The 24,685-nt window shown below is 48.8% G+C and overlaps 1 protein-coding gene across 3 annotated transcripts in view; it reads right to left on the bottom strand.

The window, feature by feature from the left end:
- The window catches only part of DOT1L (DOT1 like histone lysine methyltransferase), a 1,510,259-nt gene that overhangs the window by 106,890 nt on the left and 1,378,684 nt on the right, over positions 1-24,685 (bottom strand). For all 3 annotated transcript variants that reach the window (XM_069649513.1, XM_069649515.1, XM_069649514.1), the window contains one exon: positions 17,547-18,482. In XM_069649513.1, coding sequence (XP_069505614.1) covers positions 17,547-18,482 — 936 coding nt within the window. The remainder of the gene's footprint in view (positions 1-17,546; positions 18,483-24,685) is intronic.

The following is a 24,685-nucleotide window of genomic DNA, read 5'->3' as shown; positions in this document are numbered from 1 at the left end:
ATCTTCTGTCGTGGGGGGTGGCCGTGGGGGGTGGCCGTTGGAGTAGTTCTATACAGTATCCGTCTACTACTGTGGACAGCACCCATCTGTCTGAGGTGATTTCCTTTCATGCCTGGGTGAAGCTGGAAATGCGTCCTCCACTGGAGAAGCATGGGAGGGCACCTGAAGCAGAATGTCACTTGCTCTGAGGTGGTGGGCCGCCTCGAGCAGGGCCTCTGCCCCGACCACGACCTCTCCGTGGTCCTCTCGGATAGCCCTGGGAGGATTGGTCTCAATTATTTCCCCAGGAGGAACCCTGGCCTTGATTGTTGCTGAATCCATGCTGAGTTTTGGCCTCGAAAACGTCGAAAAATTTCCGTTACCCCTCTGTACAGAAGGCTTGTTAGTGAGTTGACCTAAAGATTTAAGAGAATCATACTCGTCCTTTGCTGTTTTAAGTGAGTCTTCAACGGCCTTACCAAAGAGCACCTTGGGTTCCACTGGCATGTTTTTTAGAGTGGCCTGCGTTTCCGGTCTAAACTCCGACTGGCACAGCCATGCATGCCTCTTAATAACAGTCCCTTGCACAATGACTCTTCCGGCATTGTCCGCCGTGTCAAAATTGGATTTAGGGAGACAGCTAGACACAGCCCTCGCATCTGCAGCCACCTGTGCTAGTTGGGATTTGAGTGGCTTTGGGGCAGATGCAAGTAAAGCAGACATGTCTTCCCACTTGTGGCAGTTGTAACTAGCCAAGAGAGTTGCAATGTTCGCTATACTGGTTTGATATGCCGCAGAGGAGGCGACCTTTCTGCCCATGGCATAGATCTTTTTGCTCTCCCCATCAGATGGCGTCTCGGAGGAAGCAAGGGGTGTGCCTGCTCTCTTTCTAGTTGTAGTCACAACTAAGGAGTTTGGTTTCAGTTGCAGGTCTGAATACTTTCTCCACATGTGGGTTTACGGCCCGTGTGAGATTAGGGGCTTCTAAAGATGTCTGTATTCTGCGCTGCACTGATTTCAGTAGAGGGATAAACTGGGCCACTGTATTCTTGTCCCCAAGGATTTGTTCTGCAAAGTGTCTATCCTCATGGGGGTCAATCTGAAAGTGCTCAGCCGCCTTGGCTAGTACTTCATTGAGGAGCGTTTGGTTATCAATAGGGGAATCAACAACTGGAGGGTCTTGGTTAAGAGGGGGATCTATCCTCGTCATCCTCATAATAAGGGTCCTCTGTATCCTCATCAATAAGCTGAGGGTCAAATGCCTCTACAAAGGAGAGATCTTCTTGGTCTGATTCAGGGTCAGAGATCTATGACTGTACTCTAAAGAAACATTTGAACAAGACCTCTTAGAAGGGGGTTGAGTAGGTAAGACAGAGGCTTGAGAGTCAGATGGAGCTGTGTTGGGAGGAGTGGAGTTGAAGCTCTGAATGTAATCAGGGTTCTTCTCAACAAAATTGGCCATAAAGGTAATACTTCTCATCACTCTGTCAATGTCCTGTGAAGACCATTCTTTGGAATTTGGGATCATCACAGATTGAGGGGAAAGTCCTAGGTCCTCATCTGTGGGAGGTACCACCTTAGGCCTAGATTCTCTAGGTTATTCTATGGACTTGGACGATTTAGAATTTTTCTTCTGAGGGCTCTTGTCCCTTTGAGGGGATTTTGAGGTATTTTTGTGATGTCCCCCCCCCACTCCCTGGGGCCCAGAGCAGTGTTTCCTAGGGCCCGCCACCTTATCCGACGTCAAGTGTCGAATTCCGGCTGTTGGTAGGGCCAAGGCCTCGTTCGCGGACGATCAACCTTCGGAGTGAGTTTTGCGAGCGACACCCTTACCGTCTTTCGACGGTTGGGCCTTGTCATGTGGTGATCTCGAGCAAGATTGCCCAGAGGGCTAGGACTCAACTGACCATTCACTGGGTGTTGGTCGTTGTTGATCACTCGACCCATGTGTCAAGTCTTGACCTGGGCTTATGTGCTTAGTGGTGTGTGTTTTTGTAGTGCTACCACCGCCGGGTGTAGTCCCGACAACATGGCCGCCATCCTGTCCTAAGGGGTCGGGGGCCTGCGCTTGAGTAGTTGGAGCTACTCCGTCACCCTCGCCGTCCAAAAGGACGGCGTTGCTGCCATCACTAAAGGCTCCTTCTACCTCCATGGCCTCGAGCTGCTTGGCGTAGTAGGCCCAGCGTTTCATGGAGCCGTCCTTTAACGTCTTTGGCTTTAAGAGCCTGCACACTCGACGTTTCAACGTGGTCCCTTGGAAGACAAGTTACAAACTAAGTGTTTGTCTAACCACGGGAACTTGCGATTACACTTGGGGCAGAATTTAAAAAGGTTTATTTTCCATAATTATAGTTTATGGCAGCAGGGCGAACAAAGTGTAGAAAGGGGAGTATGTGCATCCTAAAATGGCCTCCCCCTCTCTCCCTACTGTCTGGGCTGAGGCCCGGGGCTGCCGTCCAAAGCCGAACGGTCCGGCGCGTTAATCTTCGATGGGCAGTTCTTCGGTCTTCACCAGTGTGGAGTTTCGGTAAAAGGATAAAAAGAAATACTATCGCCAATTGTAAAAAGTCAATGGCTTTATGCCGAAAGTAACTACGCTTTACACGTCTGTCTAGAATGCTGGAAAAAAACAATCTGAGGGATCCGTACTCGTGAGGGATCATGGGTACAGTGGATGTCATACTAGGAATATTATTATTGGCACGCCCTGTCGACGTCCCTTTTCGAGTTTCGAAAACAACAACTGTAATACTCCGCAGCTTCCAATAGATGTTGGCCTATGCACAGCATCTGATCTAAGCAGATTCCACAAGCCTCAGAAATATATATACACAACTAGAACAATAAGTCAAAATATGTCATAACTAATTGGTTAGTTTCTAAGTGGTGTATACTCATACAGTTCCATTTAAACACTTGTGAGAAATATGCTATCAATATTGATGAATGCGAGATGTGTGATCTTATTTGATGAGTGTTGGGGAGAATTTTCATTTCTGTGCTAAAATCCTCCCACCTTAGAGACCCCCAGCACTTTTACTGGACTTGGGACTTTTTAATTTGAACGCCTGAGTGGTATGGGAACTTTTTCTCACTCTCTGGTGTGTTTTTTCCTGATTAAGATTTTATGTTTTCACTGTTTTTGGAGTCTGACAAACTCCATAGGCATCTGCTTTTTGTATGGTGGCACAGCAAATTCAGTGCAGGGTCACCGTAAAATCATTTGGATTTCTCTTAATGTTTAAATACTTTTTCTTGGGTGAACTACTGTTCCCAAGAATAGTAAGCTGAAGCTGATCTGGCTTAACTTTTCCCTTTGTAGGTTCTGCACACACCATCTTATGTGCTGAGGGCTTATTCTACTTTCTTATGTAAACATGTTTGTTACCATCACTACTTTAGATGGCAGGTGGCAGTGGTTTAATTGTTACTACCAGTGTGCTTTTGTACTGCAGGCCGAAACCTCAGCTACGCTACAGCACCCATGGGTGACCATTTTGTGAAAATGGCCCCAGTCTTCTTTTTTTGAGCCCTTTGTGGGTTTTGCCTTTGGAGGGCTTCAGCCCTGAAGACCACACCTGGCTCCCTCCAATGTGTCTGGAAGAACAGGATGTGAAGGTGTCCCGAAACTCCCCTGTCCTTTGTCTCTAGGTGTGCCTGAATGAAACCAGTCCTGATTGGCCGGCAGGCTGTCCGGGAAGGACAGCCACACTGCTGTGTGATTGACAGCCTAGGCTGTGCATGAATGGGAAAACTTGCTTAAAAGGCGAGGGTTTTGGGACTAGAGGCAGAGTCGACCACTGGAAGAAACATCTGAAGCAGAAATCGTGAAGAGAAGCCTGCAACCTTCTGGACCTCGAAGTACCGGTGAAGCCCTGCTGCTGTGCTGACATCTTTTCATATCGACAGAAGCTCCGGATGAGACTACTTCTTCCCTTGGGTTAGTGGGACCAACTAACCCTGAGACGAACTCCACTTTGGCGCAATCACCGACTTGCTGTGCCTCTCCATTGCTGCAGAAGCCCAATGTTAGAGGCTGAGTGTCCCTAACAGAGTGCAACGTCTGCGCGGAACGAATCAGGCCAAAAGCTCAGGAGCCTCCTAAGGACACTACAAAAGCAGGACAACCCGATCCAGAGTCCCCTTACCAGAGTCCAGGACCGAGGGAGCAATGGAAGTCCAACTGGAGATATTCGATCTGCATCAGTGCTGTTTGCGAGGTGCTAAAAACCCACGTGCTGCTGAAAAGTGCGGCTGAATCAAAAGAGCCTGTAGCTGCTCAAGTTCTTCCCAGGTACTGCTGCAGGAGCCCTCCAGACTTCCTCCCTCTTCTCCCCACGAATGAGGCTCGGGATCCAGTGTCTGACTGGCTGTAGCAAGAGGACATCTAGCTGGACCACTTTTCTTCTAACCAGAGGTACTTTTTGGGCTTGGGGTACATACCTTCTCGCTTTAAGACATGCTTTCTCACTTGAGATTTGCACCTGCTTAACTTTCCGAGTTGATTTCAACTCCCTTGTGCCCAGGCTTAACAGATTGTGTTGCTACAGTGCTTTTCTGAACTATCTTTCTTTGTGAAAGACTTTTATTGAAGACGTGCATCAGCACTATACACTTTGTCCAATTGACTTTGGCTGTCCTGGCTCCCTAAAGGCACCTTTCTGAATCCATTTACTTTGGCATTGCTTGTCCTTCAATAGGGTGTAATTCATTGAACACTTTTACTGCTGGGAAAAGCTTACCTAGAGTTCATTGGAAGATTCAAACTGTCCTCACTTGATAAGAAAGTATGTTCTAACCTTCCTGAAACTCAAGAGTCTGAAAAGTATATTGGTGTTATATATAAATGCAATGCTGTCCTGATTGTTGAAGTCACTTCAGCGTGTAGGAGAAACGTATTAGCATATCCAAAGAGTATTCACCAACTTTATTTATTTTGAAAAGTGATTCCAAAGGTTGCTTAAACGGTTACAAACAATTGACTTTTTCAAGAATGCTGAAGTAAAATGTATGTGTAAATAAATACATTATTTATAACTGAAACCACAAGAGGAACAAGTTACTTCTTACCTTGTAACGTTCTTTCGATGGGATGTTCCTCCGACGTATTCCTTATCTTAGATATCTCTTTCCAGCTTTGCTGGCCTCGGAATTTTTTTCTCTAGAGGGCGCTGCGCGTCGACGTCCGAGTCAATGTCCCTCGACAGCCGCCGTATCGGCATCAACGTCATCCTGCCTATAAAGGCCGCTCGCAGCGTCCGTTGCTCAGTTCCGTTTTGTAGCCCACAACAATTCTTTCTGCACTAGACTAATCACCCTGAAGGAGCGTAAGCTGCAACAACAGGGGAAGTAGTACTGCGGGGATGGATGGGAGGGTCAATAAGAAATACATCGGAGGAACATCCCATCGAAAGAACGTTACAAGGTAAGAAGTAACTTGTTCTTCGAAGGGATTGTGTCCTCCGACGTATTCCTTATCTTAGATAGGCTGCCATAGCAGTATTCTGTTATTGGAGGTGGGAGAACTGACTTCATGCTTCCTCTTATTGATGAATAGAGTGCAACACTGCCCTTCCAAACCTAGTTTCCTGACTGGAGGAGGAATCCAAGTTGTAAAACCGTGTAAAGGTATGGACGGACGACCATGTGGCAGCCGCACATATGTCTCGAACCGGCACTCCTCTTGAGGGCCGATGAAGCTGCGATACCTCTGGTCGAATGAGCCCTAAGATTTTGAGGGGGCTCTTTTCCTGCCAGTTTATAACATTCCAAAATGGCTAAAATAATCCATCTGGAAATGGTCTGCTTAGTTATCGGTAGCCCCAGCTTGTGCCTGCGTAGCCTACAAACAGCTGGCCTGCTTGTCTTATCCTAGCCAGTCTACTAATGTAAAAACCTAAAGCCCTTCTTGGGTCCAGCCTGTGTAACCTCTCTTCTTCTTTCCCCGGATGGATAGAAAGATGGAAGGGTAATCTTCTGTGTGATATGAAATTCAGAAACCACCTTTGGGAGGAAATTAGGCTTCACTTGCAGAACAACTTTGTTTTTGTGAAAGATTGTATGAGGGGGTTTACAAGAAAGAGCTTGTAACTCGCTCACCTTTCTAGCAGATGTAAGTGCTACTAATAAAACAGTCTTAAGGGTAAGAAACCTTAAGAAACAAGAGTGGAGTGGTTCGAAAGGTGTGCCCATCAGGAAAGTTAGGACTAAATTTAAATCCCATAGGGGAACCTGGAATGGTCTTGGGGGATAAACATTGGTTAACCCCTTTAGAAACTGTATTACCAAGGGTAACTTGAAATAGGATGGTTCTTCCAAAGTGCGCTTCAAGATGGATAGCGCTGCGAGATAGCCCTTGATGGTGCCAACTTGAAGGCCTGAATTCGCTAAATAAAGTAGGAAGGACAAAACCATTGGTGTACCACATGAAAAGGGATCAGTATTCTTTTCCCTACACCAGCTGCAAAATCTGTTCCAACGGCAGCGGTATAAAGACTTTGTTGCTGGCCTTCTTGCCGAAAGCAACACCTCCATAACGTCATCAGGGAGGTCTCAATCCTTGTACCTCAGCCTTTCAGAAGCCAAGCGTGAAGGTTGAGGGTTTTGATGTCTGGATGGAGAACCTGACCTCCCTTCTGTGAGAGCAGATTCTCTCTGAGTGGAAGTCGAATTGGAGGGCAGATGGACAAGTCTAGAAGGTCCGGGTACCACGTTCTCCTGACCCAATCCGGGGCAATTAGGATCATGGTTTTCCGGAATCTTCTCAACTTCCTAATCATTTGAGGAATGACAGGGACTGGTGGAAACGCGTACAGGAGTGGAAACTCCCAGTCCACTATGAACACGTCTCCCAGAGCTCCTCTCGGGGGAAATTCCCTTGAACAGAACAGATTGCACTTCCTGTTGACACTGGTGGCGAACAGATCCCCCTGAGGGGTTCCCCAAAGGGCAAAGATCTCTTGGACTTCCTGAGCTAGTTCCCACTCGTGGGAGACTGTGCTCTGCCTGCTCAGAGCGTCCGCTGTCAAGTTCTTCTCTCCGGCTAGGTGAACTGCCGATAGAGAGATTCCTTCTTGGATTGCCCAAAACCAGAGCTGCATCGCCTCTCTGCAGTGGTAGTGATCCTAGGCCTCCTCTTTTGTTGAGGTAATGCATGGCCACTGTGTTGTCCGTCATTATCATGACATTCTTTCCTTGTACAGATGGCAGAAAAGCCTTCAGCGCAAGTCTGATGGCCCTCAGCTCTAACAGGTTGATATGTAGTCTGGACTCCGATGGAGACCAATGACCGCTGATCGTCAAATCGTTGGCGTGGGCTCCCCACCCCGTGAGTGAGGCATCCGTGACTACTGTTATCTCCGGCCAAGGTTGCCTAAACTGCTCTCCTTTCAGAATGTTCTCCTGACAGGCCCACCACTGAAGGTCTCGAGCCACCCTGTCGGGAACCTGAAGAAGATCTGTCATTCTCCCTGAGAATTGTGACCACTGAGTTCTCAGTGCCCACTGGAGAGATCTCATTCTCAGGCGAGCCTCTGGCACTAGGAAAATGCAGGATGCCATGAGGCCTAGCAACCTCAAAAAGTCGAAGGCTGGGAGACGTTGGGCATTTTGAAACTTGGTGACCATCTGTAGAATATCTTGAGCCCTCACCTCTGGTGGCGAGGCTTTTCCCAGGGAAGTGTCCAGGATCGCTCCGATGAACTGGAGTCTCTGCGATGGTATCATTTGTGACTTCTTTAAATTGAGGGAGAAGCCCAGTCTGTGAAGGGAGTGGCAAACATAATCTAGCTGGATCTGAGCTTGTTCCGAAGATACAGCTCTGATCAACCAATCGTCCAGGTAGGGGTAGACGTGAATCCCTTCCCTCCTTAGACTTGCAGCCACTACCGACATTAACTTGGTGAAGACCCTCGGGGCGGAGGTCAGCCCAAATGGCAGAACGCGAAATTGATAATGAGAGTTGCCAATTGCGAACCTCAGGTATTTCCTGTGTTTGAGATGGATTGGCACATGGAAATAAGCGTCTTGAAGGTCCAGAGATACCAACCAGTCCTGGAACTGAAGGGCCTGAAGGATCTGAGAGAGAGTTACCATCTTGTATTTGTCTTTCCTGAGGAATTTGTTCAATTCCCGCAAGTCCAAGATGGGTCTCAGTCCTCCGTCTTTTTTTGGAATGAGAAAGTACGGGGAGTACCACCCCTTGTTCCTCTCTGCTACAGGTACCGGTTCTATGGCACCTTTCTCTAGCAGGTCTAAAATTTCCTGCAAGAGGAGCGGATCTGGAGCTTTTTGAGAGCTGATCCCCGGTGGATGACTCTGAGGTATGTGTAGGAGAGGCAGGCAGTAACCTTGTGCAACTGTCTCCAATGCCCAAGCATCTGACGTGATAGCCTGCCATTCCGCCAGATGTTCAGTTAACCTGCCTCCTACAGGTGTCTTGTGAGGGAAGTCCTCAGAGTGGTTTAGGGGCGGCTGATGCAGATGCCGATGGTAAAGAGGCACCTGCTGTTGCTGCGGCTTTTGAATATCTACCCCGTCCACCTCGTGTAGTTCTTCTTTGTCCCCTTTGAGCCGGTCGTCCTCTACCTCTTCCGAATGCAGAGTAGAAGCGAAAAGACTTGCCTCTCGCAGAGGTTCCTGTGGGACGAAAAGGTGTCTGACGGATTGCAGCGCCTAGGGATTTTGCTGCTGCCTTTGATGTTTGCAGTTTTTCTAAACTGTCATCCGCCTTTTTCCCAAACAAAGAAGAGCCATCAAATGGCATGTTCAAGAGCCTGGCTTGCACATCTGGGGCAAAACCAGACTTTCTCAACCAAGCAAATCTCCTGGTTGTTGTACTTGCCGCCATTGCTCTGCTGATACTGTCAGCCGAGTCAATGCCCGTCTGGAGGGATTTGCACATAGAGTCTTTACCGTCCCTTATGATATTTAGGAATGCCTCCCTTTCTTCTCCCTCCGGGATGCAGTCAGCCGCTGTAGAAGCACACTCCCAAAGTGTATGGCTAAATCTAGCAAGGGTGCAAGTAGCAATAATAGATTTTAACGCCATGCTACATGCCGAAAAGACTTTCTTAGCCATAGCATCGTATTTCTTATCGTCCCTGTCCTGTGGGACGGTAGGGTAAGCAGTCTTGATGTCAGTATAAGATGCTGCCTGTACCACCAGACTGTCTGGGGATGGGTGTTTGGACAAAAACTCCGGGTCTGCAGAAGATACCCTGTATTTAGCAGACAGTTTTTTATTTACTGTCGAGACGACATCTGGGGTTTCCCAGTTCGTCATTATTTTTCTTTGAAGAGCTTTATGAAAAGGTACTACAGGATCCTCCTGTGGACCTTTATCAAGAATATCCGTGAGGTCATCCTGTTGGAAAGCTGGTGAAGGTGTTGACCACCCCATAAATTCTGTAATCCTGGCCATTAAGGCTCTATAAGGGGTTCCAGCATGCTCCCCCGGGTCTGGCCTAGCGAACTCCACCTCTGGGGAAGTGTCTAAACCACTTGCCTCATGTAAGGAATCATGGAGTTCCTTTAATCTGCGTTCCTCTGAGGGTAACTCTTGAACTGGGGTTGCAGATCCCTGCAACTCAAATGGCTCTTCTTGATCAGACAGTTCTCCCTCTTCCATAATTGAAGACATTGTTCTCAATTGGTCTTAGCTCACAAAGGGTGTGAAACCCATCTCCAAAGCAGAGTGCGCAAACTTGTCGTAATCGGCCTTGAAAACGTCGATGTCGTCAACACCGACATCGAAGGCTTCGAAAGTGGCATCGAAAGTGGCATCGAAAACAAAGGTGGAGTCCTCGAGGTCTTCGATAGAATCGGAATTCTGCTCGAGGATATCGACAATCTCGACGACATCGAAGACCTGGGAATAGCCACTGGGTGCGCCGCAACCGTGTCTTTCCTTGGCGTAGACGCCGGTGTTGAGGATGGCGTCGGGAGACAGACCCTTGTGTCGAATGTCCCTTCTACAACGGCGTCGAAGACACCGACCTCGGCGTCGACGGAACCTTTGTCAACGGTGTCGACGGAACCTTCGAAGAAGGATTCAAGGTCTTTGCTTTACTCAAGGGTTCGTGACGCGCTCGAGAAGCTTCCTTCGCCGGGTGCTGCGACTCGCAGCGTTTTGGACCTTCGAGTCTTTCGACCAGAGCATCGCTCTCGGCAGTCTTCGAGGGGGTTGAGGCCGCTTTCTCGAAGACGCTCATATTTTTTCGGAATTCCTCCCATTCAGCCCGGGAACTATGCTTCGTGGGGCAAGGGATTCTCTTGAAACAGAGGAAGAGGAGGACGAAGAAGGGGATCTTCGGCGTCTCCTTTTCGAGTGCTTCGGTCTCGAAGAGTGATGGGACCCGCTTCGAGACCTGGAGCGCGAATGGTGACGAGGAGACGAATGTCTCGACTTCGTCGAGGAATAAGAAGCTTTAGAAGTCCTACCTTTTACCAGCTTCCCCCTACGCTCCTTCAGGGCTTTAGCTGTCATGGACATACAGTCCTCAAACTCCGAACAATGGTGTTCAGCTCCCAAACACCACAGACAGACCCTGTGAGGGTCCGTTAGCGACATCTTTTTTCCACAGTCTCAGCATTTTTTAAAGCCGGACCGAGGGGTCGTCGGTTCAGACGAGGAAGCCATCGAGTATGGATCGAATATCTTGAGGAAAATGGAATAATATATCTACGAAACTGAGCAACGATATTCCGAGGCACTGAGTAAGCGCGGAAAAACGGAACTGAGCAACGGACGCTGCGCGTGGCCTTTATAGGCAGGATGAAGTCAACGTCGATACGGCGGCTGTCGAGGGACATCGACTCGGCGGACGTCGACGCGCAGCGCCCTCTAGAGAGAAAACATTTCCGAGGCCAGCAAAGCTGGAAAGAGATCTAAGATAAGGAATACGTCGGAGGACACAATCCCTTCGAATATAAGTGTTATTTGTATTGACTGATTTGATCTGTACAGCTCTACAGCTCACATTTACCCCCTCTTGAGATAGGACTGGGTGCTCAGTCACACTACAAATGTGTATAGTACAGACTTATACCAAAAGGAACAAGTTACTTACCTGTAACTGTTGTTCTCCAGCATGGGTCTGGCATGGATTCCCATGCTCATGAATATTCCCAGTCATCAGGCTGGGAATACTCGGTAAAGGAAAAGAATCAGTTTCACTTCTGAACTGTCTTTCTCCTAACAGCCAATCACTGGTCTCTGGGTCATACTGCCCCCAGCCAATGACTGCCCTCTACCCAAGCCCATCTGCAGGCAGCCATCTTCAGATTTGGTAGCACATAAAGTGGCAGTAGGACCAAGTGAAGAGCCACTACGGTGAAGGCGGGAGGGTTCGCATGCAAATCAATGCCTGACCTATGCTGGAGAACAACAGTTACAGGTAAGTAACGTGTTCCTTCTCCAGCATGGAGTCTGGCATGGATTCACATGCTCATGAATAAAGAATACATAGCAGTACACACATGCACAGACATGGGGGTGGCAAGGCTCAACATTAAGCATCTCAACATTCAGCATCTCTTCCCTCCTCACCAGGCTCACCTTCAAGCGAACAGGTTGCACAGCACCGATTGGCTGACTCTGGAATCCCAGTCGACGCAGTAGAATCTTGTGAAGACCTTCATGTACAGCCCTGCAGATGTCCAGCAGGGGCACACCAGATAGGAACGCTGTAGTTGCAGCTATCGCTCTGGTCAAATGGGCTCTGGGACGGCCAGGCAACAGTTGGTTTGCCAACCAGTGACAATGGGTGATGCAGCGGGAAAGCCACCTGGAAATGGAAGCCTTGGAGAGGGCCTTCCCTTGGTTCACAGGGCCAAAGTTCACAAACAGTTGTGACGTCTTCTGAAAATACTGTGCGGTCCATGTAGAACGTCAGCGCTCATGCCCCATCCAGCGAGTGCTAAGTCCTCTCAGCCGGCGACAAAGGCGCTGGGAAGAATACAGGTAACACCAAGGGCTCGTTCAGATGAGTCTGACGGCACCTTGGGTATGAAGGTGGGGTGCGTCCGTAGCACTACCCTCATCTTGTGGAATGTTAAGTACGGTGGTTTACAAGAGAGGGCCTGGATCTCTCCAACTCATCGTGCCGAGGTGATGGCCACAAGAAACTGTTTTCCACAACAAGAATTTCAGTGGCGCCGAATGAATAGGCTTGAACGGTGGACCCATGAGCCTAATCCGCACCACATTGAGCTCCCATGCCAGGGCTGGAGCCTTCACCGGTGGGAACGAACGGAAAGTCCTTTGATGAACTCCTTGACCAGGCAGTGTGACCACAACGACGACCGTCCCGGAGTTCTGGTGTAGCAGGAGATAGCCCCCAGATGAACCTTGATGGAAGCATGCACCAGCCCTGCTTTGGCCAGCGACAGCAAATACAGCAGCACATGCAGAGCCGTAATCTGTAGAGGGTCAATATTCTGTGCACTGCACCAGACGGAAAACCTCTTCCACTTATGTCCGCAGCATTTCAGTGTAGACAAAGACCTGGCCTTGGGAAGCACCACCTTGCAGTCCGCGGGGATATCGTACCCTCCAAACTCTAGCGCTGCAGGAGCCAGTCCTGCAAGTTCAGCGACCCTCATTCATGGTGCAGGATCGCGCCTCCTCAGGCGAGAAGATCTGCTGCCACCGGAAGCTGGATTGGACGGGACGCTGACAAATCCAGAAGGTCCGGGTACCATATCGGTCTCGGCCACGCCGGTGTGATGAGGATCATTCTGCACCGGTACCGTCTTGAGTTGATTGACTAGTCGCATTAGCAACGGCAGGAACGCATACAGAAACAGGCAGTCAAAGGGGAATTTGAATGCGTCCCCCATGCTCCCCGGATGGGGAAACCTGCTGGCGAACCTCCGGCACTTTCTTGGCGTTTGTCGCCGTTGCAAACAGATCGATTTGGGGATTGCCCCATCGTCGGAACAGAAGATCCACTTGGTCCTGCCGAAGCTCTCACTCGTGGCAAGAGTGCAGCTCCCAGCTGAAGGAGTCGGCCATGGCTTTCTTCACTCCTGCCAAATGAAACAGGACGAGAAACATCCCCTGGGCAACGGCCCAGTGCCATAGGTCCTGCACCTCTCGAGAGCGCTGGGTATCTGGTGCCCCCTGCTTCCGGATGTAGAACATCGTGGTGGTGTTGTCCGTGAAGACCCATTTCACTGTGCCAGAAGGAAAGCCTTGCGGGCCCAAAACACTGCCCGAAGCTCCAGTACGTTGATATGCAACAACTTCTCCTCTAGCAGCCTCAGGCCTCTTGCTGAAGACTTCCAGTGTGTGTGCACCATCCTTCCAGGGAGGCGTCCGTTGTGACCGTCTCCTGATGAGGTGGGGACTGGAAGTCTGCGCCCGCCGACAGATGCGTGCTGACTCCCCACCACTGAATTTCTCGACTGATTTTCTTGTCGAGAGTGATCTTGTCCTAGAAGCTTCCCGATACCTGAATCCAACAGGCGTCGAGGAACACTTGCAGCGGGCGCATCCGTAGCCTGCACAGCCGAATGAGGTATATGCAGAACTACATCATGCCGAGAAGGGACTTTATGCACTTCACCCTTGCGATCCTCAGGGTCAACAGCCGTTCCACCTTGTCCAGGATGGCAGCTATCCTCTCCTCTGACGGAGACGCCAGGAACGACAGTGTGGAGCCGCGACCCCAGAAACAGCACGTCTTACGATGGCACCAAGCAGGACTTTGTATAGTTCACCGAGAACCCCAGCTCCGCGAGCAGCTGGACAGTCCTCGCCGTGTGTTCAATGGCGATTTCGCTCATATGAGCCAGTCGTCCAGGTAGTGATCTACGTGGATCCCTCATAGACACAGCCGCAGCACCACTGGAACCAGGCACTTGGTGAAAACCCTTGGCGCTGACTTCAATCCGGAGGGTAGGGCCTTGACCTGGTAATGCTGCCCTTGAACCACGAAGTGCAGAAACGTGCAGTGTCCCTTTTGAATGGGGATGTGAAAATAGGCATCCTCCAAGTCCAGCGATGATGGAAAATCCCCTTCTTCCAGCTGTCTTAGCATGTGCTGAAGGTTGACCATCTGAAACTTCTGGGATTTGGTGTACTTGTTCAGACGGCAGAGTTCTAGGATGGGCCTGCAACTGCCAGTCTTATTCTTGACGAGGAAGTACTGAGAGTAAACTCCGGAGCCTCTTTGGAATGAGCTCTATCGGGCCCTTCTTCAGCATTGCCCCCACCTACAGCAGAAGCTGAGGGACGTGGTTTTCCTGCCTTGCCACAGGTGGTATGAGAGGAAACTTTAGTTGGAATTCCAGGATGTGTCCGTGGGCCAGAGCGTCCAGCACCCAACGATCGGTGGAGAAGTACTTCCACACGCCGATGAAGTTCGACAGCCGGCATCCCACCGGGGTGCCCGGTTGGGGTCCCGACGTCACGGCCGGTTCAATCTTGCTTCACCGTGGTTGCGCCACGTTGGCGACGACAGCAACCTCCTCCAGACTTGCTGCGTCCCCTGTAGGCTTCCTGGGTAGAATAGCGGGACGGCTGATGGTAGGACGAAGAGCTTCCGCCGAAGCCCTTGAAGGAACATTGGGATTTACCTCCGGAAGTACGGAAGGACAGCCGTCGCTGTTGAAGTGTGCCCAAAGCATGAGCCGTCTCGGCAACCACCTTGATGGCCTGAAGGGACTCGTCCACGGTCTTTCTGAACAAATTATCCCCGAAGGGCATGTCCAATACCCTCAACTGCACATCCTGGCGAAAGTTGGTGGCCTTTAACCATCCACGCAAAAGAAGGCAAACGCTGTTGCCGATTTGGCAGAATCTGTGTCGCCAATGTCCATAGCCACTATAATGGAATGGTCCACCACCTCACCCTCTTGCAGGATCTCCAATGCTTCCGCTCTCTTGTCATCGGGAAGGAAGTCCAGGAGGAGTGTGATGTTAAACCAGAGCTCCCTGTCGTATCACAATGGCGATGACGTTGGCTGCCTTGATGATCGTTGCTGCCGACCTGATTACCAGTCGTCCCATGGCGTCTAGCTTCTTCCCCTCGTTGTCCGGGAGGGAGGAGGTAGTTGAGGAAGAACCCGAAGATTTCCTCCTCGCCGCCACTGAGATCACAGAATCCGGTGAAGGCTGGGACCTCAAACACTTGGGTGCAGAGTCCGGCACCCTGTACTACTTTTTGTACCGGTCCCTCTTCGCCGGGCCGAGGATGGGTTTCTTCATAAGGGACAGTCCCTCGTTCCAGATGTCGTCCAACAGAGGGATTGACAGCACAGTCTTCCTCTTCGCCTCGCGGCGTTGGTACAGGAAACCCTCTTTCTTCTTTGCCTCTGGAGTCAGTTGCAAGAGGTCACAGGCCCTCGAGATCATGGCATGGAACAAGCCTATCTCGTCAAGTGGTGAGGCTCTTTGCGGCGGAGACAGGAGATCCCCTAACCTGCCGTTGTCGTCATCCGTTCCCGTCGTTGCCATGTCCTCCCTCGGTGGAGGGGAGGGGGCAAAGGGTGATAAGGCGGTGGAGGGTGAACTCTCCTCTTCTTGGCAGAGGGCGTGCCCGATGGCCCTGGTGCCGCGGGATCCTCCGGTGCCGTGGAGTCTTCCGTCGACAGAAGAGGCATCCTCATCGGAATCTCCGAGTACAAGGTGTGAAGCCTGGAGGATGTCCGAGATGTTGCTGGGGGTTGAAGACGTTGCTGAGGTGGAAGCGGCTGAGGCAGCGGTGTAGGGTTCTCCAAATCCTCCACGCCCTCATCAGTCTCGTCGCCACTCTCAACGTCACCCTTGTCGGAGTCCTTCCCGTAGGTATTGGCCTCGGCGAATTTCTTTTCCAAAATGGTCTGGAGAGTAGAAAGCTCCTCCTCGGAGATGACCGGGTCCTGCAGAAAAACCATGCCCCCCCCCCCTTCTTTTTGACCAGGGGAGACTGTTTCAGGGAGATGATGGGCATCGCCTTCTCCAGTATCTTCTCTATGGGTTGAAACGACAATTCACGCCTTGATCAATCCTGGCAGGCAGGGAAACTCTCGCTTTGGGGGCCGCACCCTGCGAACCTGCGTCCACGGCCTTCAATGGAAGGCTTTGCCGGTGAATCTGAGCTTGTACGACCTTGGTCGAGCTGGAGGCCTTCACCTTGGGGGGAGGGTCAGTGCCCCGCTCCCACTTGGCCTTCTCCGCCTGTCCTGCCCGGGGCTTCCCCAGAAGCTTTCCCAGGTGGCCTGACTTCCTCGTCAAACCTGAGCATTGGCTTGTGGTTGAAGGTGCAGGAGACACTGAACTCGCCCTGGCTGCCGGGGAGCCCATCGCAACGGTGCTACCAGTCGTGGACTTGCGGTGCTTAGCCTTATGTTGCGCCCCCGTCGCCGGAGCGCCCTAAAAGGTCTTGGAAGATCGCTCAGTTTTCTTCTTGTGGCTGGGGGAGGCCTGCTGCTGGGACTCACCCGTCGCAGGGTCCTTGACTTGTAGCCACTTGGTGAGGCGCCTGCGCCGATCCTTCACAGTGTGGGGGACCAACTCCTTGCAAAACGCGCAGTCTTCTTCCATGTGCGTTTTGTCAGAATGCAGGCAATAGAGGCACAGGGCATGCCCATCGTCCAAGTAGATGTTCCATAGGCCATACTCTGGGCAAATCCTGAACAAAGGCGCTGAGTCTTCCTTCTCCTCTGCTATGTCCACGCAGAGTAGGCCTCGAAGAATCTTCTGGAATCTGAACTCAATGAAATTCAGCCCTTGAGGGGCGCTGGAAAATCCCAAAACAGGTCCCCATTAATCGGATGATGGGTCGATGGAGCTTGAGGCTCGTTTGACCGAAAAATAGAGTAAAACTCTGGAGGAAAAAAAAGCGCAAAACGCAGTAAAAAGCCAGAGAGCTAATCATAAGGACTCCCACCCCTGGAACGTGTGGTAAAAATCTGAAGATGGCTGCCAGAGGAGGGGCTTAGCTAGAGGGCAGTCATTAGCTGGGGGCAGTATGATCCAGAGACCAGTGAATGGTTGTTCGGAGAAAAACAGTTCAGAAGTGAAACTGAAACTAATTTTCTCTTTACCAAGGATTCCAAGCCCGACAACCGGGAATATTCATGAGCATGTGAATGTGTGACAGACCCCATGCTGGAGAAGTTTGGTTACCTAATACCAAGTAGGTAAGTATTGTGTAGTCTCACACAGTGTGATTGCACCAATTCTTCACTCACAATGAGCTTAATTCACAATGTTTCCAGAAACCACACACTCTTGCAAAGCTAGATGATGCTGCACTGCAACTTTAAATGTTAAAGACGACAAAACTATGGCAGCCATTTACATGCAGTTTGCCCTTGGGTTTTAATGGATTCATATTATCTATGCCTAGTTACATCAGTTTTGACAAAGTGACTGAAGTATTAGATAGTTACATAACATGTCAAAGGCACTGGACAACTCTGAAAAGAACAGTTATGGAATTTGTTTTTACAGCACCCATAAAAGGCCTTGTGATTTGCAGATACCCTTGCCGAGTGGGGAGTGAATCTACGTGCAGTTTAGAAATTAAAATACGTTCAAGCTCAGTCAGTGTAAAGACTAGAAGCAAAGATATGCCTACCTCCAACAGTTCCACCTGTAACCCCAGAAGATGAGAAGTTCCCTATAGCATGGGAATTGTTCAGCCTGGTGGTAGGAGATGACACATGGACTAGGCTGGCAGCAGTTGGCATTGAACTGAATAAGGACTGCAGCATTGAAGAGTTGGCTACAGAGCCCATATTGCCTTGAAGTGGCATTGGGCCCAGAGGGAATTGTGAACCAGTACCGAACGTGTTAAGGAAGTGTTGGTGAGCATGAATAGAGGCTGAATTCCCTGAAGATGAAACCGCTGTGGATAGGGTTTTGCTGTTTAGGAGCCCTCCAGGGGCTGCAGAAATAAAGAGGTTATGGCCGTTTTTCAACTCTGAGTCTCGGTCCCTTCCTCTGTAGATCTTTCCATTTTGCGTAAGGGAGCCCTTCTCCAACCAAAGTCCCAACTCTGTTGCCTCTTTGCCTTTGGAAAACAACTGGCTGAGATCTTCCCCTTTCATAATTTTGAGACCATCCAGCTGTCGCTTACTCAAAAATGGGTTAGCATCCGAGGCAATTGAGTCTTTCCCTTTCAAGGCATTATTGAGGGTAGGCAAGTCCAATGGTTTATGTGAATGTGTAGCACCATTATTGAAGCTGTGTAAACTAACATTGGATGATAGCACCCCGTTGTAAGCAAAACCATTTGTCAAGCTTGTTTTGAGGCACCCCACTTCTGTGCCAGTCGATCCTAGTGGTGTGGTTTTCCAAGTGTGGGCTGCCATCTTGGTGTCAGCAGCTGGGGCTTCTTCTGATATTGGCCGGTAAACAAACAGGCTATTCTGATTCAGCGACAAGGCAGTCTGTGATGGACTTTCCAGAGTTTTGGTCATGTTGATGTCAGATATAGGGGAGAAAGTAGACTTCCATTTGCTGTTCCCATTATCGCTTGTATGAATGTGTTTCCTGCCTGTTAAGCCACCACCTGTTTGGAAAAATTACAGAGAAAGCTTGAACGGTAGATACAAAAATTAGAAAAACTCTTTTGAACAATATTTTAATTTACAAAATAAAACGTTTTTGAAAAACGATTTCAAACAATGAGACAGGGTTGTTGAACCCATTAATCCAGTTACAAAAATATAGCAAGGTGAAAGGCAAACAAAAATCAAAAATTAATTAGTAATCCCTATATGAGCCCGTTTTAATATACATCAAATAGGAAATATTCTGACCAACTCTGCAGATTCATTTTAGTTGCTTTTTATCAATCATAAGCTCATTTATGTTCTGCTTGTGGCTGAGATGAAATTCGATTTTTCAATTCACATTAAATATTGCAATTATTCCCATGGCCAACGTGCCAAAGCGAAGGTTGCACATGAAAATTGCACCACAGGCTGGATAACAGTACCTACATGAAAAATAATTACTTAACTCTTGGGTAATGTTTTTCTGATGGATGTTTCTCCCAGGAATTCGATATGCATGATATTCGTATCTCAGCACTTAAGCGCTTTGAAACACATTGTGTATAGGTGCTATATAAATAAACTATCATATCATCGTAGCTGATGTTTCCAACACCGGAAGGAAGGGATGAGGTGAAAGGGGGTATGAGGGGAAGGGGGGGAGGGGAGGGACAGGCAGCAATGCTGTCTCGGTTCCACCCGACGCCTTTACACAACCCTCACCCAGCATGCAGTCGGGGCCAGTACATATCGAGGCGTTGCACTTTGTGACCATTTCCTTCTGATGGACCTCTTAACTGCTTGGCAAATGTCCAAGACAGTCCTCCCCCCCCCCCCCCCTCTAAGGCCCGGATACCTACAGGCACATCTTTCCCAGCAAGCTAATAGCATTTCGAGATGCATAGAATAAGCCACCTTGACAGGGTCTGCTTGTTCACAGCCCTACCAGCACGGGCACCAGAATAACCCACAAAATGTTTGCAATCTTTCCTGATGTCCCTCGTCCGAGAGAGGTAGTAGCCGAGAGTCCACGCAGGTCTCTGGGTCCAGCCGATGGAATCACTCCTCTGCCTTGAAAGAATGGGACAGAAAAAAAATAAAACACTGCAAGATGGATCTTTTTGAGAGAGGGAGAGAGATTAAAATCAGAACACCTGCGGAAGGAGAGGGTCCCACTCTCCAGGACCATATGTGGCGTGCTGCGCGGTGGGGGGGTCCCTAGCAATTCCTTTTAACCCATTCCTCATGTAACATTGTTACACTAACTCACTTGAATGGCTGGTGGCAGTGGTTTCTTTTTTACTACCTAGTTACATATATCTGCAGGCTGATACTTCAGCTGTAGTGCTGCACCCAAAAGTGACCCTTTTCCCAAAAGGGCCCTTTGCCTTGTTTTTTCGCCATTTCTTGTTAGTTTCTTCTGGGGTTTTACTCTGTTTGCATCAGGTTCGAGTCCTTTGTATAGTTAGCCTTTGGTGGGCTTCAGCACTGAAACCCGCCCAGGCTCCAGTGTGTCTGGACAGGCAGGAAGTGAGGGAGGGCCCCAAAACTTCCCTGTCCTTTGTCTCTAGGTGTGCCTGAGTGAAACCAGTTCCAACTGGAGGACAGCCACCCTGCTGTGCGAGTGACAGCCTAGGGCTGTGAATGAATGGGAACGTACATAAAAAGCAATGGTTTTTGGAACTAGGAGAGTCTTCACTGGAGGACAACATCTGAATACACGAGAAGACGCCAGCAGCGCCCTCTTGGAACGCAAAGTGCCCAATGGAGCCCTGCAGCTAGGCTGACCCCGTTTTCAAATTGACTGGGAAGACCCGTAAAAGACGACTTCCTCCCTTAGGCTGGTGAGACCAACTAGCCTCGAGAGTGTAAGGGAGAATTCTCAGAAATGTGCTCCTTCTCTTCTACCTTAGAGACCCCCAGCTCTTTTGCTGGACTTTAGGACTTAATTTTTATCCTGAAGAGAGAGACCTTTTTCCACTCTCTCATGTATTTTTCTTTGATTTGAACTCAGTTTCTTTTGGTTTTGGAGCCTGAAACTCCATAGACATCTTTTTACACTGACACACAGCACCCTCAATGCAGTGTCACAGAGAAATCCTTCGGATTTCTGCTAAGGTTAAAATACCTTCTCTTGGATAACTACTGTTTCCAAGAGTAGTAAAGTAAAATTGACTTTACTTCAATTTTGAAACTTTCTAGACCCAGCACACACTTCTTACCATAGGGTATAGGGTGCTGGAGGGGTTGCTTAGTATCCTCTTTCTCTAGTTTCTCATGAAGCATTTTTATATTACCCTTTCTACAATTAATGGCTGGTGGCAGTGGTTTACTTTTTACTACAATTGTGTGTTTTTACAACGGGCTGCGTTCACAGCTGCAGTAAGGCACCCATGGGTGCCCATTTTATCAAAAATGCCCCGGTCTTGTTTTTCCGCCATTTCTTGCTGGAAAGGTCCTTCTTGAGATTTACTCTGTGTGGCAAACTAGGTTTCGTCCCTTTATGTCATGTCTTTGGCGGAATTCACGGGTGAAGCCCGTTTCTGGCAGGGGCAGGAAGTGAGGGAGGTGCCCGAAACTCCCAGTGCTTTATCCCCTTGGTTACAGGAATACACTCAAAGGTGATTGGCCGGCTGGCTGTCCTTAGAGGACAGCCACCCTGCTGTGTGAATGACAGCTAGGCTGGAATGAATGGGAGAAACCTGCATAAAAGGCAAGGCTTTTTGGCTTGGAAGCCAGAGTCGACCACGGGACAAAGGAATCCAAAGAAAAACTTGGAAGAGACGTCTGCTGCAACTCCGGGACCATTGGTTTGCCTGGTGAAGAAGTGCTGCTGTGCTGAAGCTCTGAATTCTTTTCAACTAGAGAAGCCCTGCAGGACTTCTCCCCTTGGGTTGGTGGGACCAATCAACCCCAAAGTGAACACGTCTGGACATCCTCTCGGAGCTGGCTGTACTTCCACTTCTGCTGCTGCTGGAACCGAAGTGCCAAGGAGAAGAACACAAGATCAAGTGCATCGCTTTTAAGTTTGGACCCGAGCCTCAGGAGGATACTCCGGACTCCCTTGAAGCAGGACTGACCAAGCTTGAACCACCTCAACAAGAGTGCTGGACCCCAGATGTGAGGAAAGTCTAGAGTGGTACCTGAGAGTCCGCATTGGTGCCATTTGCTAAAACGCGAGGAGCTGAAATCGCAAAGTGCCGCTGAATTGAAGTTTGATCTTTGCTGCTGCCGCCGACCTTCCCATTACGTTGCAGGAGTCCCCAGAAGTCCCCACGACTGAGGCAAAGGAACAACAGGATCTGCAGAGTCACACAGGAACAGAAGCCAGCTGGAACCATTTCTTCCAACTAAAGGTACTGTAACCCCAAGAGGACTTACCTCTTGTTGTGTGGCCTTACTTGTTCTCAGTGGAGACTTGTCTTGGTTGCCCCTGCACAGTTGCTTACAGCTTTGCCCCTCACAAGCCTCCCAGCTTGTGGCCCTTCAAGCGAATCTTATTTCTACAAACCTTTCTAAAAACATTGTGAAAGACTTACCTGCAAAGAAGATCTTCAGCTTCCATAGACTTTGTGCAACTAACATTTACTGTCCGGGCTCCCTGAGAGACTCTTATACCTCCGACTTTGTGCTTTTGCCTTCCGTACAGGAAAGGGTTAATTTACTTTGCACTGGAGGGTTTTAAAAGTACTTATCAGTTTATCAATTATTTTTTAACCTTTGTTTTACCCCCTATCTAACCCTTTGTACCCAAGCTCGGTATTGCTCTAAATGCACCAGTGATAAATCAATGTCCATAGTGTCCTAGCTATTTAAGTCACCTGAGGGTGTAGGGAGTGTGTGTTCCATCGCTAATGGGTATCATCTGATTGAGAAACAGATTTTTTTTTTAAAGTGTATTATAATTGTTACATACATTGCGCCCTTCTGAAGAAGGCTTACATAACTGACTGTTAAATTAATAATTGTTTAATCAAGAAACCTTGAGAGTGTTTATGTGAATAACTGTCACTGTGAAACTCTGTGTTACAACCCTACTGCTCACATTGACCCCTCTTGAGAGAAGCCTGGCTGGTCAGCCACACTACCAACCTGTGCAGTACAGACTTATACCAACAGTTGGGTTCCCTATTGCCAGGAGGTCAAGGTTACTATAGTCACCCAAAGGGTACTGCACACAATCTTGCCTAACAGGTACTGTGAACTAAGGGGTACTTACCTCTTGTGTGTGCGTGTGGCTTGCCTGTTCTCAGTTGAGACTTGCATTGGCTGTCCTTTGCAGAGTTGCTTGCAGCTTTGCCCTTCACAAGCCTCACAACTTGTGGCCCAACAGTGATTTCTTTATCCAAGACTTTGTACTTACCTTCAAGAAGTGCCTCAGCTCCCCTAGACTTTGCTCAAGTGACATTGGCTGTCCTGGCTCCCCGAAGACTCTTCTAACCTCTGTGTTTTAACAATCCCTCCAAAAAGTCATACATACCTTACTTTTATAGCTGGGAAAGGGTTATTCTACTTTTCATTGGGGGGTTCAAAAGTGCTTACCTATTTGAGAAACTTGTTAACCATTGTCTCCTTCCCCAACCTTTTCATTTTTGCCACAACTTCAGTATTATCATTTAAGTGTCAAAAGTGATATATTAATGTCCACAGTGCCCTAACTATTGAAGTCACCTCAGGGTTTAGGAGGTATCTGTGTGGATCCCAAAAGGGTATCTACTTGCTTTAATGAACTAAGGTGTGTATTATGAAGTGTATCTTTATTGTTGCCAATTGCTCCCTTCTAAAGAAGGCTTATTTTAAAACTGACTTAAATTAATAAATAATTATATAATCAAGAAACCTTGAGTGTAAGTGCTATTTGGATACTGTGAAACTATACTGCAACTCTACAGCTCACATTGCCCCTCTTGAGATAAGCCTGGCTGCTCACTCACTCAAAGGTTGGGTTACCTATTGCCAAGAGGACAAGGCTGGTGTAGTCTCCCACAGGGTTACTACATACAATCTTGCCTAACAGAGAAACTATTTTGGCGCAACCCCCGACTTGCTGTGACTTTCCAAGGCTGCAGAAGCCCAATACCCGGGGTACCTCGACCACTTGTGAGTGCATTGTCTTCCAAAGTCTGAATCCGGCCAGATCTTCGTGGGCGTCCAGAGGACCCTAAAGAAGCAAGACATCTACATCCAGAGTCCACTCACCAGAGTCCAGGACCGAGGGATCAAGTGAATCCTAACCAGAGCTTTTTGTTCTTCGTTGGCGCTGAGAAAAAGGTGCCAAAACCACAAAGAGGCGCTGAATCGACAGCAATCCATTGCTGCTAAGTCCCTCTCTCACTCCAGTGCTGCCGCCAGAGCCCACCAGATGTCCACCATTTCGTCACCATGACCAAGGACCAAGAAGGAACAAGGGTCTACTGCATTGCATCGTGAAAGCATGCTGCTGGAACAGAACAGCTTCTTCATTTCAAAAGGCACTGTGGGGATTGGGGTACTTTATCCTTTTGCCATTTGGGGTGCTTACTATCTTTGGTAGTGCAATTTAATCCTACACTAAGTTGTCCTCAACTTAACTGCATTGGCCTTACAGCTTGTGCTTTCTAAAAGGTGACTCCCCAGGAGTTGCTTTGATTTCGCTCTTGAACACTGACTATTTAAGAACAATTTTCTAAGGTGAAGAGCATCAGAACTTTGACTTTGTTTATGGACTTTGGCTGTCCTGGCTCCCCAAATGCCTCCTTCTGAACCTATGGGTTTGGCAGTGCTTGTTCCCTTACAGGTTTTAAATGCTGAACACTTTAATGCTGGGATAATAGACGACCTGCATCCCTCTGGGAGAATCTCACTTTTCTCATAACCCATCAGTCTGTTCTGATCTACCCCTAACCTTTCCTTCCTTGAAAACTTTGAAAACTCAATATTGCAAAGGTGATGCTATATAAGGAACAAGTTACTTACCTGTAACTGTTGTTCTCCAGCATGGATTCACATGCTCATGAATATTCCCCGTCAGGCTGGGTATCCTCAGTAAAAGAAAAAAAATCGGTTTCAGTTTTGTTTCTGAAGTGTCTTTCTCCTAATAACCAATCACTGGTCTCTGAGTCATGCTGCTGTTAGGAAGAATTCTCATAAATGGCTGATTTCCCTTACCTAGAGTCCCCCAGCAGCGTTGCTGGATTTCTAGGGTTTCTTTTTTTCACCTGGTATGAGTGCGAGCCTT

The sequence above is a fragment of the Ambystoma mexicanum genome, chromosome 1p (assembly GCF_040938575.1).
Source record: "Ambystoma mexicanum isolate Mex_15411 chromosome 1p, UKY_AmexF1_1, whole genome shotgun sequence".
Taxonomy (NCBI): Eukaryota; Metazoa; Chordata; class Amphibia; order Caudata; family Ambystomatidae; genus Ambystoma; species Ambystoma mexicanum.
Note: the sequence above shows the minus strand (reverse complement) of the source record. Positions and strands in the feature narration are given on the sequence as shown.